Source organism: Manis javanica, chromosome 7, assembly GCF_040802235.1.
Source record: "Manis javanica isolate MJ-LG chromosome 7, MJ_LKY, whole genome shotgun sequence".
NCBI lineage: Eukaryota > Metazoa > Chordata > Mammalia > Pholidota > Manidae > Manis > Manis javanica.
In genome coordinates, this window is record NC_133162.1 from 34704806 (window position 1) to 34721846 (window position 17041).

Sequence of the window (17041 nt, forward strand, 5' to 3'; positions counted from 1 at the left end):
GAGTACACTATATTTCAGCTCACCATGAGTAGATATAAGTAAATCATTTTTAGCAGAGTAATAAGATAGTGAAGGAATTATTGTAAGATTCTCAGATTAAAGACATCATCTTTGAGTATTTTGAACTTTTAGGAGACAAGATCCAGTGCTGCTGTTTTCATCTGAACAGAATTAGAAGTAAAATTAGTATACAGTTGTGGTATGGATATATTGTAAATGTTGGCTCTTTTAAAAATGAAAAATAATATTTAGAAGGATATGTGATGTTCTGTAACTTTTAGGTATTTAAGTTTCAAACTATTTTGGATGGATACTGTACATGAACATGTGGGATGTCAAGGCATTGTTTTGTTTTGACCTTCTCACTTTATAAATGGGAAGCTAAGGTTCAAGAGAATATGTGAACTGGCTAGGGTGATGTGATATAATAGACTCAGGAGCAGAACCTTCTGTCTCCAGGCTAAGGGTGATAACCTTTGCCTTAAATAATTATTAAGAGAAGTTGTATTGTTTGTATACTAGTTTAACACAAACACACAAAGTCAGTGTCTTTGGGAAAATGTTCAAATCCTTTGTCACCCTGTTTATACTCTGAATGACTAATAAATTCTCTTTTCCTGAAAAATAGAGTGATAAATCTGGTCTCCATGAACTGACATTGAACATTGATAATAAGTGAAATCTGAGATATTCTTGGCTTACTTTGTTGGCTTTTGGAAGAAGTTCCTTGTGTATGTAAATATGTCTGAAGTGGTCCTTCCACCTAATAATAAAGATCCTGGAAACTGAAAAGTTACCTACTTTTTTCCCTGCGGACTTCCTGTTTGCTTTCTCTACTTGTGAAGTAGAACCTGGACTTTCTGTTTATAAAACTCACCACACTTGTAACTATTTATTATTGATATTTCTCTTTAATTTATATGCTTCAAGAAGGCAGAAACTAGATTTTACTCATAGCTTCAAGTTCACTGGCTTCAAGTTTAATGCCTGGCCCATTGAATAGATACTTACAATGAGAGACCAGAAGAGAGGGAAAGATATCTCAGAGAAACTGAAAAGCACAGTGTAATAGCTTTAGAGAATATCCAGTCTATCTTAGTTTCTCCCTAAAGATTTGTTTTAACTCTTCCTTTTGAAAGGTGGTAATAACATATATGTATCTAGCAATTAACAGTTTACAAAGGGCTTTCACAGACCTCTGTGCCTTTGTCATACTTATAACATTTTGCCAAGATGTGGTCAAAACCCACTTTCTCTGAGCATCAATTTGACCTTAGGATTATTCTCTTATCCAAAAGAAGTGTGGCTCTATGTGATAGAGCATATGAAACTGAAATGCAGTTTTCAAGTTACAGATGGAGACCTCAAAGGGTTTTCTAGATTTCAACAAGTTTTAAGATTGTTCCATGATTCATTTCCCTCTGCTATTGGGGCATTTTCATAGAAAAGTTGGGAATGATGGTTATTCATTTCATCTTTATTGCAACCTTGTTTAAAATGTGGCAGTGTCTTCATTTTCTGAAAAAGGTAAAAGAACTTGCTGATACCATACAGCCAGCAAATAGCCATCTATGATTTAGACACATGGGTTATTCTGCCAACCAGTCCCTTAATCCCGTGTGAGTTCTCTTTGGGGTTTTCCCAAAAAGATCACTTAGATTTCATTTAGCTTCTTTAGGAACAGTTAGCTAAATACTACTTTATGGATTGGAGAATTAGTGCACTTCCAAAAGTGATCTGTTATGCTTCAGAACATGATATCCCTTGTTAGTGGGAGAAATTTTAACCATTTCCACTCAGGTGTCTAGTATATGCAGACTGGGAGTCTGAGACGTGAACAAAGACTTGGTATGCAGATGATCCCTATGTAAAATTAAGTAGGTGAATTTTGCCTTTTTTTCTTTGTTAGCCTCCACAATATACACCTTTGTTATCTGACTAAAGGTTTTTTCCCCCCCAAGCCTAATATAGTAGAAATTGTGCAGGTTGGGGGCAGGGCAAACAGATCTGGGTTTAAATTCTGGATCCATCACTTTTTTGCTATGTGACCTTGGCAAGTTACTTTTGTTTCTTTTAACAAAGATATATATACTCCTTTATGAATGGTAACATTAATTGTGCAATGCTCCTTTTACCAAACTGGTAAGAAATAACACACCTGCCAAATGCTAGTCTCTGCTCCTTCCCTCTGCTTTCTGTCTTTCCCCTTTTTTTCCTTTTGAGTTAGTAGTAATTCTTGATCTTGGCTATGTAATCAAAATGAGAACTAAAATAAAAAAATACCTGTGACCCCACACCAGAGACTGTAATTTAATTGGTTTGGGATAAAACCTGGTTGTGGGGCAAGGGGTGGATGGAAGAGACCACAATTAGAAATAGTTACTTCTTGAGAGATCCAGTGCTGCCCCCCAACCCCAGACCTCTTACCCAGTGTCTATCTTTATCTGACCCTGAAGAAATCAAGTAGTATAATGACTGTGCCATGCATTCCCTCCTATTCTTTCTTTTCCTTTTGAGAGGTCAGGGCAGGAGTAGGAAATGAATAGCTCTCTATGCTGCTGGAGCTCTTCCCAAAATCTCAGGCCAATTCGTTTTCATAACCGTTCCGTGAAGGAACCCTCCTTCCCTCCTTGAGAGGAGCCTTGTTGATAGACAAGGAGTGCTGACCAGGGGTCCAAGCCTTTGGTTCTGCTTAGGTTCCTGAGCACATTAGCACCCATTTTGTTTACCCCTTCTTTTTTCTGTATGATTCCCTATGTTACTTTGGGGTTCAGAAGTTTAGAATTAGCAAGTATTAGCTGTCCTGAACAGTCTAGAAATTTAGTGTTTGTATAAAGTTTTAAGAGACCTCATGAGATTTTGTTCCAGTTGTTCAGAGAAGATGGTTTGTTGAGAACATATGCAGATACTTGGGTGCATACGTCTGTGGTAGGCAAATTTAGACCTTATTTGGACAAATTGGTCTATGTAAAAATGTAACATAATCTGGTATGTGATGAGAATCCTCAGGACTTTTCTTGATTTCTTGCTTTTTGGGGGAGCAGTTATGTCATTTAGAAATGTGTGACTAAAATAAAAGTAAGGTGGTAATTAATTTCTCTCAGTGGAATGCTTTTAGGCCACAGGTGTGATGGTGCATAGACATTACCTGATGCAAGCAGATGTGGATGCCCAGTCTCTCCAACTAGTGATAGCAGTGTAGTACAGAGATTCTTTACCTAGGTTTGTTTCCAGAGAAATCTTTATCAGTCATACACATCTTGAATGATCTTTCTCTGTTTTAATGAGGAATTTAGGGAATAGGCGTGAAGTTCTAAAGTGATTACTTGATTACATGTCACATTCAGAGGTTTTATTAGTAACCTATATGGCAAATGTAGCTTAGAAAATAATGTTAAACTAGGTATGTGTGGTCACTACAAGATAGTATAGAGAAGCCTTGAACTTAAATTTTAGATAAGGTGGGAAAAATAGTAGTGGATGGAAATGGACAAGGGGGTAAGGGATTTCCTAGAAATCATAAAAGAATAGATGTCAGGTGAGTATCTAGATTCCTGTGCTGACCTGATAGGTATTTATATTATAATGATACTATCAGAAGAGTAGATTGGATTGGTGTGACTGGAGTATATGGATCTGATTTGTGGAATAGTAGGAATGAGGATCTGAAAGGTGGTTAGGGGTCAGATGGTGAAGGGCTTTGGATCTGATGAGAAGCTTGGACAGACTAATGTTGTCTTACTGGAAAATTAGGCTTAGCCAAAGGAGAATGTTCAGGATGATATGATATATATGAAGAAACATTTCTTATGAAGAGTAGCTAAATATATCTTCATCATAGAAAAGAGAAAAACAAAAGGAGATAAAGTATTGACCCTCAAGTAAAAGTGGAATCAAGCTGGGGTCTTATGGTTAAGGATAATTGAGAGACAAGTATAAGAAAGAACTTTCTAACTAGTAAGACTCTATACTCCTACCATGGAGTATAGATCTTTAGCTTTCCAGTCAAGTTTTGTGGAACACAGCATCAAAGGAAGTCCTTTAAGGGCCACTGTTGGGGAAGGATACCTGACAGGTGGGGCTGTGGGTCCCTTTGCTCCTTTGACCTGAACAGCCTTGTTCAAGTAATAAATATCTCTTTGTTGGGGTTCATTTATTGGTGGAGAGTGTTCTGCTACTTAGAAAAAAGTTTGAAAAAAACAACTAAACACAGAGGCGCTGAACAACACACTAGAACAGATGGACCTAATAGACATCTATAGAACTCTACATCCAAAAGCAACAGGAAACACATTCTTCTCAAGTGCACATGAAACAGTCTCCAGAATAGAACACATACTAGGCCACAAAAAGAGCCTCAGTAAATTCAAAAAGATTGAAATCCTATCAACCAACTTTTCAGACCACAAAGGTATAAAACTAGAAATAAACTGTACAAAGAAAACAAAAAGACTCACAAGCACATGGAGGCTTAATAACATGCTCCTAAATAATCAATGGATCAAGGACCAAATTAAAATAGAGATCAAGCAATATATGGAAACAAATGACAACAATAACACAAAGCCCCAACTTCTGTGGGATGCAGTGAAAGCAGTCTTAAGAGGAAAGTATATAGCAATACAGGCATATTTAAAGAAGGAAGAACAATCCCAAATGAATGGTCTAATGTCACAATTATCGAAATTGGAAAAAGAAGAACAAATGAGGCCTAAGGTCAGCAGAAGGAGGGACATAATAAATATCAGAGAAGAAATAAATAAAATTGAGAAGAATAAAACAATAGCAAAAATCAATGGAACCAAGAGCTGGTTCTTTGAGAAAATAAACAAAATAGATAAGCCTCTAGCCAGACTTATTAAGAGAAAAAGAGAATCAACACACATTAACAGAATCAGAAATGAGAAAGGAAAAATCATAACAGACCCCACAGAAATACAAAGAATTATTAGAGAATACTAGAAAAACCTAGATGCTAAGAAGCCGGAAAACCTAGAAGAAATGGACAACTTCCTAGAAAAATGCAACCTTCCGAGACTGACCGAGAAAGAAACAGAAAATCTAAACATACCAATTACCAGCAACGAAAATGAAGCGGTAATCAAAAAACTACCCAAGAACAAAACCCCTGGGCCAGATGGATTTACCTCGGAATTTTATCAGACATACTGAGAAGACATAATAGCCATTCTCATTAAGTTTTCCAAAAAATGGAAGAGGAGGGAATACTCCCAAACTCATTCTTCAAAGCCAACATCACCCTAATGCCAAAACCAGGCAAAGACCCCACCAAAAAAGAAAACTACAGACCAATATCCCTGATGAACGTAGATGCAAAAATACTCAACAAAATATTAGCAAACTGGATTCAAAAATACATCAACAAGATCATACACCATGACCAAGTGTGATTCATCTCAGGGATGCATGGATGGTACAATATTTGAAAATCCATCAACATCATCCACCACATCAACAAAAAGAAGGACAAAAACCACATGATCATCTCCTTAGATGCTGAAAAAGCATTCGACAAAATTCAACACCCATTCATGATAAAAACTCTCAACAAAATGGGTATAGAGGGCAAGTACCTCAACATAATAAAGGCCATATATGATAAACCCACAGCCAACATCATACTGAACAGCGAGAAGCTGAAAGCTTTTCCTCTGAGATCGGGAACAAGACAGGGATGCCCACTCTCCCCACTGTTATTCAACATAGTACTGGAGGTCCTAGCAACGGCAATCAGAAATACAAGGAATCCAGATTGGTAAAGAAGTCGTCAAACTGTCACTACTTGCAGATGACATGATGTCGTACATAAAAAACCCTAAATACTCCACTGTAAAACTACTAGAACTAATATCGGAATTCAGCAAAGTTGCAGGATACAAAATTAAAACACAGAAATTTGTAGCTTTCCAATACACTAACAATGAACTAAAGAAAGAGAAATCAGGAAAACAATTTCATTCACAATAGCATGAAAAAGAATAAAATACCTAGGAATAAACCTAACCAAGGAAGTGAAAGACCTATACCCTGAAAACTACAGGACACTCTTAAGAGAAATTGAAGAAGACACTAACAAATGGAAACTCATCCCATGCTCCTGGCTAGGAAGATTTAATATAGTCAAAATGGCTAACCTGCCCAAAGCAATATACAGATTCAATGCAATCCCTATCAAAGTACCAACAGCATTCTTCAATGAACTGGAACAAATAGTTCAAAAATTCATATGGAACCACCAAAGACCCCGAATGGCCAAAGCAATCCTGAGAAGGAAGAATAAAGTTGGGGGGATCTCGCTCCCCAACTTCAAGCTCTACTATAAAGCCACAATAATCAAGACAATTTGGTAGTGGCACAAGAACAGAGCCACAGACCAGTGGAACAGAATAGAGACTCCAGACATTAACCCAAACATATATGGTCAATTAATATATGATAAAGGAGCCATGGACATACAATGGGGAAATGACAGCCTCCTCAACAGCTGGTGCAGGCAACAAAGGACAGCTACATGTAAGAGAATGAAACTGGACCGTTGTCTAACCCCATACACAAAAGTAAATTCAAAATGGATCAAAGACCTGAATGTAAGTCATAAAATGATAAAACTCTTAGAAAAAAACATAGGCAAAAATCTCTTGGACATAAATATGAGTGACTTCTTCATGAACTTGTCTCCTTGGGAAAGGGAAACAAAAGTAAAAATGAACAAGTGGGACTATATCAAGCTGAAAAGCTGCTGTACAGCAAAGGACACCATCAATCGAACAAAAAGGCATCCTACAGTATGGGAGAATATTTTCATAAATGACAGATCCAATAAAGGGTTGACATCCAAAATATATAAAGAGCTCACGCACCTCAACAAACAAAAAGCAAATAATCCAATTAAAAAATGGGCAGAGTTGCTGAACAAACAGTTCTCCAAAGAAGAAATTCAGATGGCCAACAGACACATGGAGGGATGCTCCACATCGCTTGTTATCAGAGAAATGCAAATTAAAACCACAATGATATATCACCTCACACCAGTAAGGATTGCCACCATCCAAAAGACAAATAACAATAAATGTTGGCGAGGTTGTGGAGAAATGGGAACCCTCCTACGCTGCTGGTGGGAATGTAAATTAGTTCAACCATTGTGGAAAGCAGTATGGAGGTTCCTCAAAATGCTCAAAATAGAAATACCATTTGACCCAGGAATTCCACTTCTAGGAATTTACCCCAAGAATGCAGCACTCCAATTTGAAAAAGACAGATGCACCCCTATGTTTCTCGCTGCACTATTTACAATAGCCAAGAAATGGAAGCAACCTAAGTGTCCATCAGTAGATGAATGCATAAAGAAGAGGTGGTACATACACAAAATGGAATATTATTCAGCCATAAGAAGAAAACAAATCCTGCCATTTGCAATAACATGAATGGAGCTAGAGGGTATTATGCTCAGTGAAATAAGGCAGGTGGAGAAAAATAAGTACCAAATGATTTCACTCATATATAGAGTATAAGAACAAAGAAAAACTGAAGGAATAAAACAGCAGCAGAATCACAGAACCCAAGAATGGACTAACAGTTACCAAAGGGAAAGGGACTGGGGATGATGGATGGGAAGGAACGGATAAGGGGAAAGGAAAAGAAAGGGGGCATTACGGTTAGCATGTATAATGTGGGGGGCGGGCATGGGGAGGGCTGTGCAACACAGAGAAGACAAGTAGTGATTCTACAGCATCTTACTACGCTGATGGACAGTGACTCTAATGGGGTGTGTGTGGGGGGACTTGGTGAAGGGGGGAGCCTAGTGAACATAATGTCCTTCATGTAATTGTAGATTAATGATACCAAATTAAAGAAAAAAAACTCTGGAAGAGGCTGAAGTGAGCCTCTTTATTCTTTTACCTTAACTCATGATTAAGGTATTCTGGCAGACACAGGTAGAACATCTTTATGTTGGTTACAGAAGTAATTCCTGTTTTGTTTGGGGATTGGTCAAAGATCCATAGGTTCCCTCTACGATTTTGAAAGCAATGTGGCAGAATGTTGTAAAAGTTCATTTGTTAGAATGCAGGATATAGTTTTGTATGTTATTAATGACAATTAGATCTTCCTACCAATGTACAAAAATATGTATTAAAAATACTGATTTTAATTCATAAAGTAACAGCTCTACCTATAATAATAGAAAATAGTGCTGTGGTAGTAATAATGAAGTAAAACAAAATTTGGGTAATAAGATCCTTTTTATTAATCTTGGATTATGCTAGTGAAAGAAAACACTTAAGAAGATAATGAAGTTTTATGGAAATTCCCAGGGGGATTTCTGGGTACTTTCAAGGACTTTACAGGTTCAATTTTGGTGATTAAGAGTAAGGGCTTTTCCTTCTGTACAGCAAAGGATATCATCAGTAGAACAAAAAGACATCCTACAGTATGGTAGAATATATTCATAAATGACATATCTGATAAGGGGTTGAAATCCAAATTGTATAAAGAGCTCACACACCTCAACAAACAAAAAAGCAAATAAGCCAATTAAAAAATGGGCAGAGGAGCTAAACAGACAGTTCTCCAAAGAAGAAATTCAGATGGCCAACAGACATGTGAAAAGATGCTCCACATTGCTAATCATCAGAGAAATGCAAATTAAAACCACAATGAGATATCACCTCACACCATGGGCAGCATCCAAAAGACAAACAACAACAAATGTTGGCAAGGATGTGGAGAAAGGGGAACCCTCCTACACTGCTGGTGGGAATGTAAACCAGTTCAACCATTGTGGAAAGCAGTATGGAGGTTCCTCAAAAAACTAAAAATAGAAATACCATTTGACCCAGGGATTCCACTCCTAGGAATTTACCCTAAGAATGCAGCAGCCCAGTTTCAAAAAGACATATGCACCCCTGTGTTTATTGCAGCACTATTTACAATAGCCAAGAAATGGAAGCAACCTATGTGTTCATCAGTAGATGAATGGATAAAGAAGATGTGGTACACATACACAATGGAATATTATTCAGCCATAAGAAGAAAACAAATCCTACCATTTGCAACAACATAGATGGAGCTAGAGGGTATTATGCTTAGTGAAATAAGCTAGGTGGAGAAAGACAAGAATCAAATGATTTCACTCATCTGTGGAGTATGAGAACAAAGCAAAAACTGAAAGAACAAAACAGCAGCAGACTCACAGAACTCAAGAATGGACTAACAGTTACCAAAGGGAAAGGACCTGGGGGGGATGGGTGGGAAGGGAGGGATAAGGGGCAAAACGGGGCATTATGATTAGCACACAAATGTAGCGGTGGTGGGACACGGGAAAAGCAGTATAACACAGAGAAGACAAGTAATGATTCTATAGCATCTTACTACACTGATGGACAGTGACTGTAATGGGTTATGTGGGGGGGACTTGATAATAGGAGGAGTCTAGTAACCATAATGTTCAATTGATTGTACTCTAACGATATAAAAAAAAAAAAAGGGCTTTTCAAATGTCCATTAAGTGGTGTATTACTTTACAAGGGCTGCCTCAATAAAACATCATAGACTGGGTGACTTAAACAACAAATTTATTTCACAGCTTTGGAGACTGGAAGTCCAAGATTGAGGAAGGGACAGGGCTGATTTCCCCTGAGGCCTCCCTCTTTGGCTGGCAGATGGCCACCTTCATGCTTTGACCTCACTTGTCCTTCTCTGTGTGTGTGGGCATTCCTAGTATCTCCTCTTTGTATAAAGACGCCAGCCCTATTGGAGTAGGGCCCTATCCTTATGACTTCATTTAACCTAATTACCCCTTTTAAAAACCTGTCTTCACAGTCATGCTATAGGTTAGGGCTTCACCCATGAATCTTAGGGGGGACATATTTCAGTCCATAACAACTGGTGGATAGATAAATTGTGGTGTTTCCATACTGTGGAATGCTGCTTTGTAAAAAAGAAAAGAAAATATCAACATGTGCAACAACATGGATAAATCTCAAAAACACTATGCTAAGTAAATGAAGTCAAACACATTGATTCCATTAATATGAAGTTGTAGAAAGGGCAAACAAAACTATAGAAAGCATATTAATGGTTGTCAGGGGCCATGGGTTGCGGGATGGGATAAACAGCAAAAAGGCACAAGGACAATTTTTAGGGAAATTAACTGTTCGGTATCTTGATTATGATGGTAGCAGTTGCACAACTATATATGATTACCAGAATTGATCACACTTACAGTGGGTGAGTTTTATTGAATGTAAATAATACCTAAACTTAATAGAAAAAAATAATAAATGCTTTAGAGCCATGTAGAACAGGATTCAGTCCTAGCTCTGCTGTTCAGTAGCTGAATAACTTGGGGTCAGTAATCCTCTCTGGACTGGTTTGCCCATCTTAAATGTATATTATGATAGTTGCTTTGGGAATAGAAAAGACATGTTAAACATTTAGCATGTAGTGCCTTGAGCATGGTAGATAGTAGGTTATTTATTTTACTTTATGCCATTTCTTCTTCCTTATAAATTATGTCAGTAACACTTTTATTACACTTATCAGTTATTGTTACTTTTTAGGCTTGCAAATGAAATGAAGATTTTTCTGAGAAAAAAGGGTAGTGAGAGTCAGAAAGAAGGGTTGGAAGAAGGGATTTTAAAATGTGCAAATACTTTATGTGAATCTAGTAGATGAAAGTATATCTCATCCCAGCAAGCATCATTTTTACCTGCTATGTTCATGTTGTTTTGGAGAAATAGATCTTTTCTGTTATAATTTGACAGATTTGAGAATCACGAGGCTAAAACTATCTTACCTGCCATTATGAGGATGAATATAGAAGAGGAGCTCTTGCAAGCCCTACTCTTTGGGAATTTATAATTAACTAAGAAAAGGGACATTTTGTACTAACTTTAAGATCTTACCCCATCTTAGGTGGAAATTTTTTATGTCTAATAATTAGATGGAAGGTGAAAGAGACCATTAGATGTTCAAGTAGAATTTAATTTTTCATACTGAACTAGTGTTAAAAATAAATTTGCAAGGTGTTTTTAAGAAACTGATTTTATTGCAAGAAAAATTATTTTGTTTCTGCCATTGACTTTTAACAGTCTTGACAGATATTTCCAAGACAGTAAAATTTTGTACTAAGGCTTTGTCTCTTGTTCATTTGTTTTCATTAGTATAGCATCCCAGGGAATGAAGAGCTCAATATCTATCCATCTTCCCCTCTTTCTCTCTTTCTCTCACTCCTGCTCTCCCTCTGGTGTTTGAGCCTCTATTGTGGAATCTGTATTACGATGCTACTTTGCTTAGAGAAACTTCAGCAAATTTGAATGAATCCATGTAGTTAAGAATTAGTTGAGACTTTAAAATCACATCATAACATGCTCTTGGGAAATCACATGTATGAGTTCAGTTATAATACTGAGTATGGACCAAGTCGTAAGAAGTAACACATGGTCTACTTTGCATTATTGCCTCATATACCTAACAAAGTAACATACCTTTAACATGAGGGTGCCATTCACAATGTACTAGCCATTGATCATATAAACTTATTTTTAGAATAATGCTAGCATATTCCACTGCAAATACACATACCTTTTTATATTCTGGTGGATTGAAAATTAATCTTTAACTTTTTTTAGTTTTGGATTATACAGGTTAATGACTTAAAGACTACAAAAATGTTAGCATTTTGGATTTTCTACATTAATCTTATAACCTTTTATCACAGTGAACTATTCTAAAATACTTGTAATGTTTTATTTTTTATTGAAGTATAATATGCATACCTAAAATGCACAGATCATAAATATATAGGTTGGTATATTATCACAAATTGAACACACCCATATAACCAGTACCTAGAACATGACCAAACCCCAGGACCCCCATCAGGCTCCCTCTGGTTAGTAGCCCTAGCCAAGAGTAAACAATACCTTGACTTCCAAAAATTAAATGTAATTTTTTATGAGGTCTAATATTGTTTAATACATATGAAACAGAAAAATAATTTTATCTGATGGTAATTGATAATCATGAATTAAAGTTCTTGGAGGAAGTAGATAGGACTTTGTAAGTACATCACATCTTGTTATGTCTGGTATAAATCTATACTAGCATAGAATATATTATATAGATGGAATTAGTTGCATTACCGCCCCCCCTTTTCTTGTGTGGTATTATTTTGTGCTAGCTCATGTAAGTGTACATATTCAGTATTCTTTCTTGTTTAAAAGCCATATTTGTTCTCAGGAGAAAGCACTACTTTTGTGTTCCCAGATTTCTCTCCTTTGGTGTTCGTTTCATTACTTCTCCTTTAGGGAAGAGTTTGACTCTAATTAGTCTATTTGCAAGTGGCCCTCATACGAGCAAATTTTTAGTCACCAACAGAGGTGGTGTACATTCTAAAGGCTGTCAAAGCATATATTACTCCCTCCCTTGATTGTGCATTCAGGTAACAAGCCATGTTTGTTGAATACCAACTTCATACAGAACATTCTGCCAGATGTGTTAGAGGATGTTAAAAGAAGTGCAAGATATTGACCTTTCCCTCTAGGAATTTAACAGTAGAGTGAGATGATTGAAAAGTGGACTCTGGAGCCAGAGTGCTTAGTTTCATATTTCAAGTCCACCACTACCTAGCTTTGTGATTTTAGGCAAGATACATAATTCTGTGTTCTTTTTTCCTCACATGTAAGAAGAAACTAGTAAGAACACTTATGTCATAAAATGATGGGGTGTATTAGATGATACCAGTATGTGTAAAGCATTTTGAACTGTTCCTGGCACATAGGAAGTACACATAAGGTTTTAGCTACTATAATATAGCATATTTGTTTATATATAATAAGTAAATATAATTACATAAAATGAGTAAATATATAATAAATGAATGAGAATCACAGATAAAATACTGAAATTAGGACCAAGTTAGCACATAATTAAATTCACAATGAATGATGAAAACAAATTCAAGCATCTCAGATCACTACTTTAAACTGACTGCCTTTTCTATATGCCACTTAGCACCTTGATGTCACAATCCCCAACCGGACATGAACCATTATTGTCTCTCTTTAGCAATGGAAAAAGAGAAGAATCTACAAAATCATGAACTGTTTTAGGAAGCTTTGATTAAAACTCCCAAGTATGTCTTTGCACCGCCCCCCACTCCCATTCAGGATGCTCCTCCCACCCCCCCCCAAGCCTGTGTTAATCTATTTATTTCATGTTCTGTATTACCTGAAATTGAGCATTTGAAGACTTGAGTGAACAGCATTCTTATTTATCCTTCAAAGATCTTACACTCCGATGAGTCATTTGTACCTTAGTATTGTAGTCAGATTCTTTTTCATTATCTGCGTAGAAATCACATATAATGAAGGAATGGAAATTTGTTGTTCGGGTGAGAAATGAGTAATTTTGAAATACAGAATGTTTTATTTCCTCTTGAAATAGAGCTTTTGTGGTGGGGATGTTGGTCAGCATGACATGATTGTGGGGGGGAGAACAAAGAAATAAGTGGTAGGATGTCAAATATTCTTAATCCCTTTTTCAGTGTTGTCTGTTAATATTAATTGACCCATTTTATTATAAATGAAGTAGGCTTTTTGGAGAGGCCAACCTAGGAAACTACCTTTTATTAAAAACATTCCAGGGGGAGATGAATTCCAGATTCCAAATAATAAAAATTTGATACTAACTTAATTTTTTTTGGAATATATTTCTTTTGTAAGTGATATAAACAGTAATTGCTCTGTAAGTTCAGAAGAGTTTTTTTCATTGAGTTACAGTGATGGAAGGAGTTTAAGGAGAAAGTATGGCTTGATCTGAATCATTTTTAATATTTGTGTAATGATAAAGAGGCCAAAGGTATATAGGTGAGCATGACTATGACGTCTGAAGAAAAGTGGAAACTAGTAGAAGATGAGATTGGCCAATTAGTATTTCAACTTTCCAATTAAAATTATTAATTCTTTTCATAGGACAGAAATCGTTTTCTTTAGTATTACCTTAGATTGCAAATATAACCCCAAATTGCCCTAATTTTTTGGTTTTAAGCTAATATGACATTTCATACTTAAAAAAATGAATTAAGTAGAGTTCTCACTTGTTTTGTAGAATTCATGGTTTCAAATTTGAAAAACTTTACACTTTGAAAATATTTTAGATGGCAGGATCTCCTAGCAATGTATGTATGATGCTGCAGTCTAGCTGTTCTAAACTTTACAACAGTGCATCCAATGGCCCTTGAATTTTGAAGGGAAGAAAATCTTCAAAGCACTGTTCTTCAGCATGGCCTGAGATATATCCAAGATGTTAATCCCTTTCTACTTTTCAGTTCACTTTCTAGATGAAAAAGATACTGTTTTACCCCATCTGTGATACTGTATGGAAAGTAAATGGGAAGAGTAAGAGAAACTTAACTGGAAATTTTACAGAAACATTCTGTAGAGCAGGAGTTAATTGTGTATAAAATTTCTATACAGTTTTCAGGGGACTGTGTGAAATTTGTGTGTGTGTGTGTGGGGGGGGGTGTATGAAGAAATTCAGAATGACCACTAAATGCTACAGTCTTTAGTTATTTAGAATGAATGCTTTTTTCTTTAAAGTGATATCTTATGGTAATATATAGTATAAATGAGGATTTGTAAATCAGAAAAAATTTTAAAAGAACTCTACTTTATATAGGCCATCATATAAATTCTTATAAAGACATGTGGACCTTAAGCACCGATTGTGTCTTTTCCAGTTGCTGCCATATTCAAGTGAATTTCTGTTTAAGACTGTGATTTTACTTGTGCTTCATAAAGGTTTTTCTCATTTAATATGTCTGCAGTCAAGTTGAACAGTATCTCCAGATTATTTAATTCTGAGAATACTTAGAAAAGGTTTATGTGAATATTTTTTTTATTTCTAAATTCACCATTTTGATACAGATACCCATGGTTTTCTTCTGTGTTTACATGCAGCCAGGAGCTATGGGCGGAGACGAGGTAATTTTTTAATGAGATCTTTTGCTTGCCAAATTGTGAGTAAATATGAATGTGTGTGTGTTTATACCCGTGTGTGTGTAAAATAATAATAATTGTATGGTACGATATTTTTAGCTTAATTATTTTAGTGAAACAATTCTTTTATTACTTTATTATAATTATTTTTTGTTGTTAGCTGGTAATTTATTCTTTTAATTCTAAAAAAATGTAACAAAGACCATTCTACCTGGAAGTTTTTGTTATATGGATTGTTGTGAATGATCTTAAGGGAATAAAGGCCAAACATAGATATTTTTTTTTTTGTCCTGTGTCCCTTGTGTTCTTTTCATACTACTTAGAAGGCAGAAGTTAGGTTTTAAGAAGGCAATTCTTGATCTTAGAAAGCTGACTGGTGAATTTTTTTTGTGTTACACTCAGAAACCTTGAAATCTTAATTGACCTTGAAGCTAAATGAAGTGAGAGACCCTGATTTTCATAGGTCCCCTCCAAGATCTTCACCTTATTTTTGTGTTCTTTCTTAAAGAGAGGGATCCCTGACTTGTACAGGTTGTAGGCTCCATAAAACTTGCATTCTCTCCTGGTTACACCCAAACAAAATAATATTGCTTTCATTTGTGTAATGCTGTAACCTTTCTACATTTCCATATCTGTAATTTGTTTAAATAGTTTTACAAAGTAGGTAGAATAAGCCTAATGTTGTGGATAGATTTAGGGTAAAAAACCTAGTTGTAATCACTGCTTTATCATTTATGTCTATTATCCTCATCTGTAAACTGTGAAGTAATAACCCCAATCTTGTCCAACTTAAAGAGTGTTAGTGGAGTTATAGTACAAATAAATGGGAGAGGACAACCTATCCATGCAAACTCAAAGCATTCCACAAATGTAAGTTTTGCCTTGGTGCTCATTTGCAGAAGCTGGGAGAGATAATTTACTGGCCATGTGATTTCAAGTTGAAGTCAGAGCCAAGTCTGGAACCTTTGTCTTTTTTTTTTTTTTTTTTAAGGTATGATTGATATATACTCTTATGAAGGTTTCACATGAAAAAACAATGTGCTTACTACATTTACCCATATTATCAACTCCCCACCCATACCCAAATGCAGTCACTGTCCATCAGTGCAGCAAGTTGCCAGAGATCCATTATGTCCCTTCTCTGTGATACACTGTTCTCCCGGTGATCCCCCACACCATGTGTACTAAACATAATACCCCTCAGTCTGCTTCTCCCTCCCTTCCCACCCGCCCTCCCCTTTGGTAACCACTAGTTCATTCTTGGAGTCTCTGAGTCTGCTGCCATTTTGTTCCTTCAGTTTTGCTTCTTTGTTATACTCCACAAATGAGGGGAATCATTTGGCATTTGTCTTTCTCTGCCTGGCTTTTTTCACTGAGCATAATGTCCTCCAGCTCCATCCATGTTGTTGCAAATGGTAGGATTTGTTTCTTTCTTATGGCTGAATAGTATTCCATTGTATATATGTAACCACATCTTCTTTATCCATTCATCTAGTGATGGACACTTAGGTTGCTTCCATATCTTGGCTATTGTAAAAAGTGCGGCGATAAACATAGGGGTGCATATGTCTTTTTGAATTTGTGAAGTTTTATTCTTTGGGTATATTCCAAGGAGTGGGATTCCAGGGTCAAATGGTATTTCTGTTTTGAGTTTTTTGAGGAACCTCCATATTGCTTTCCACAATGGTTGAACTAGCTTACATTTCCACCAGCAGTGTAGGAGGGTTCCCCTTTCTCTGCATCCTTGCCAACATTTGTTGTTGTTTGTCTTTTGGATGGTGGCGATCCTTACTGGTGTGAGGTGATATCTCATTGTGGTTTTAATTTGCATTTCCCTGATGATTAGCAATGTGGAGCATCTTTTCATGTGTCTGTTGGCCATCTGAATTTCTTCTTTGGAGAACTGTCTCTTCATATCCTCTCCCCATTTGTTAATTGGGTTATTTGCTTTTTGGATGCTGAGGTGTATAAGTTCTTTATATATTTTGGATGTTAACCCCTTGTCAGATATGTCATTTACA

General features: G+C 36.3%; 1 protein-coding gene across 11 annotated transcripts in view; it reads left to right on the top strand.

Moving 5' to 3' along the window:
• CPEB3 (cytoplasmic polyadenylation element binding protein 3) overlaps positions 1-17041 on the top strand; it is a 191363-nt gene that overhangs the window by 73285 nt on the left and 101037 nt on the right. For 7 of the 11 annotated variants that reach the window (XM_073240696.1, XM_073240694.1, XM_073240699.1 and 4 more), the window contains one exon: positions 14982-15005. The exons of the other annotated variants lie outside the window; for them this stretch is intronic. In XM_073240696.1, the coding sequence (XP_073096797.1) occupies positions 14982-15005 (24 nt within the window). The remainder of the gene's footprint in view (positions 1-14981; positions 15006-17041) is intronic. 11 annotated transcript variants of the gene reach the window in all.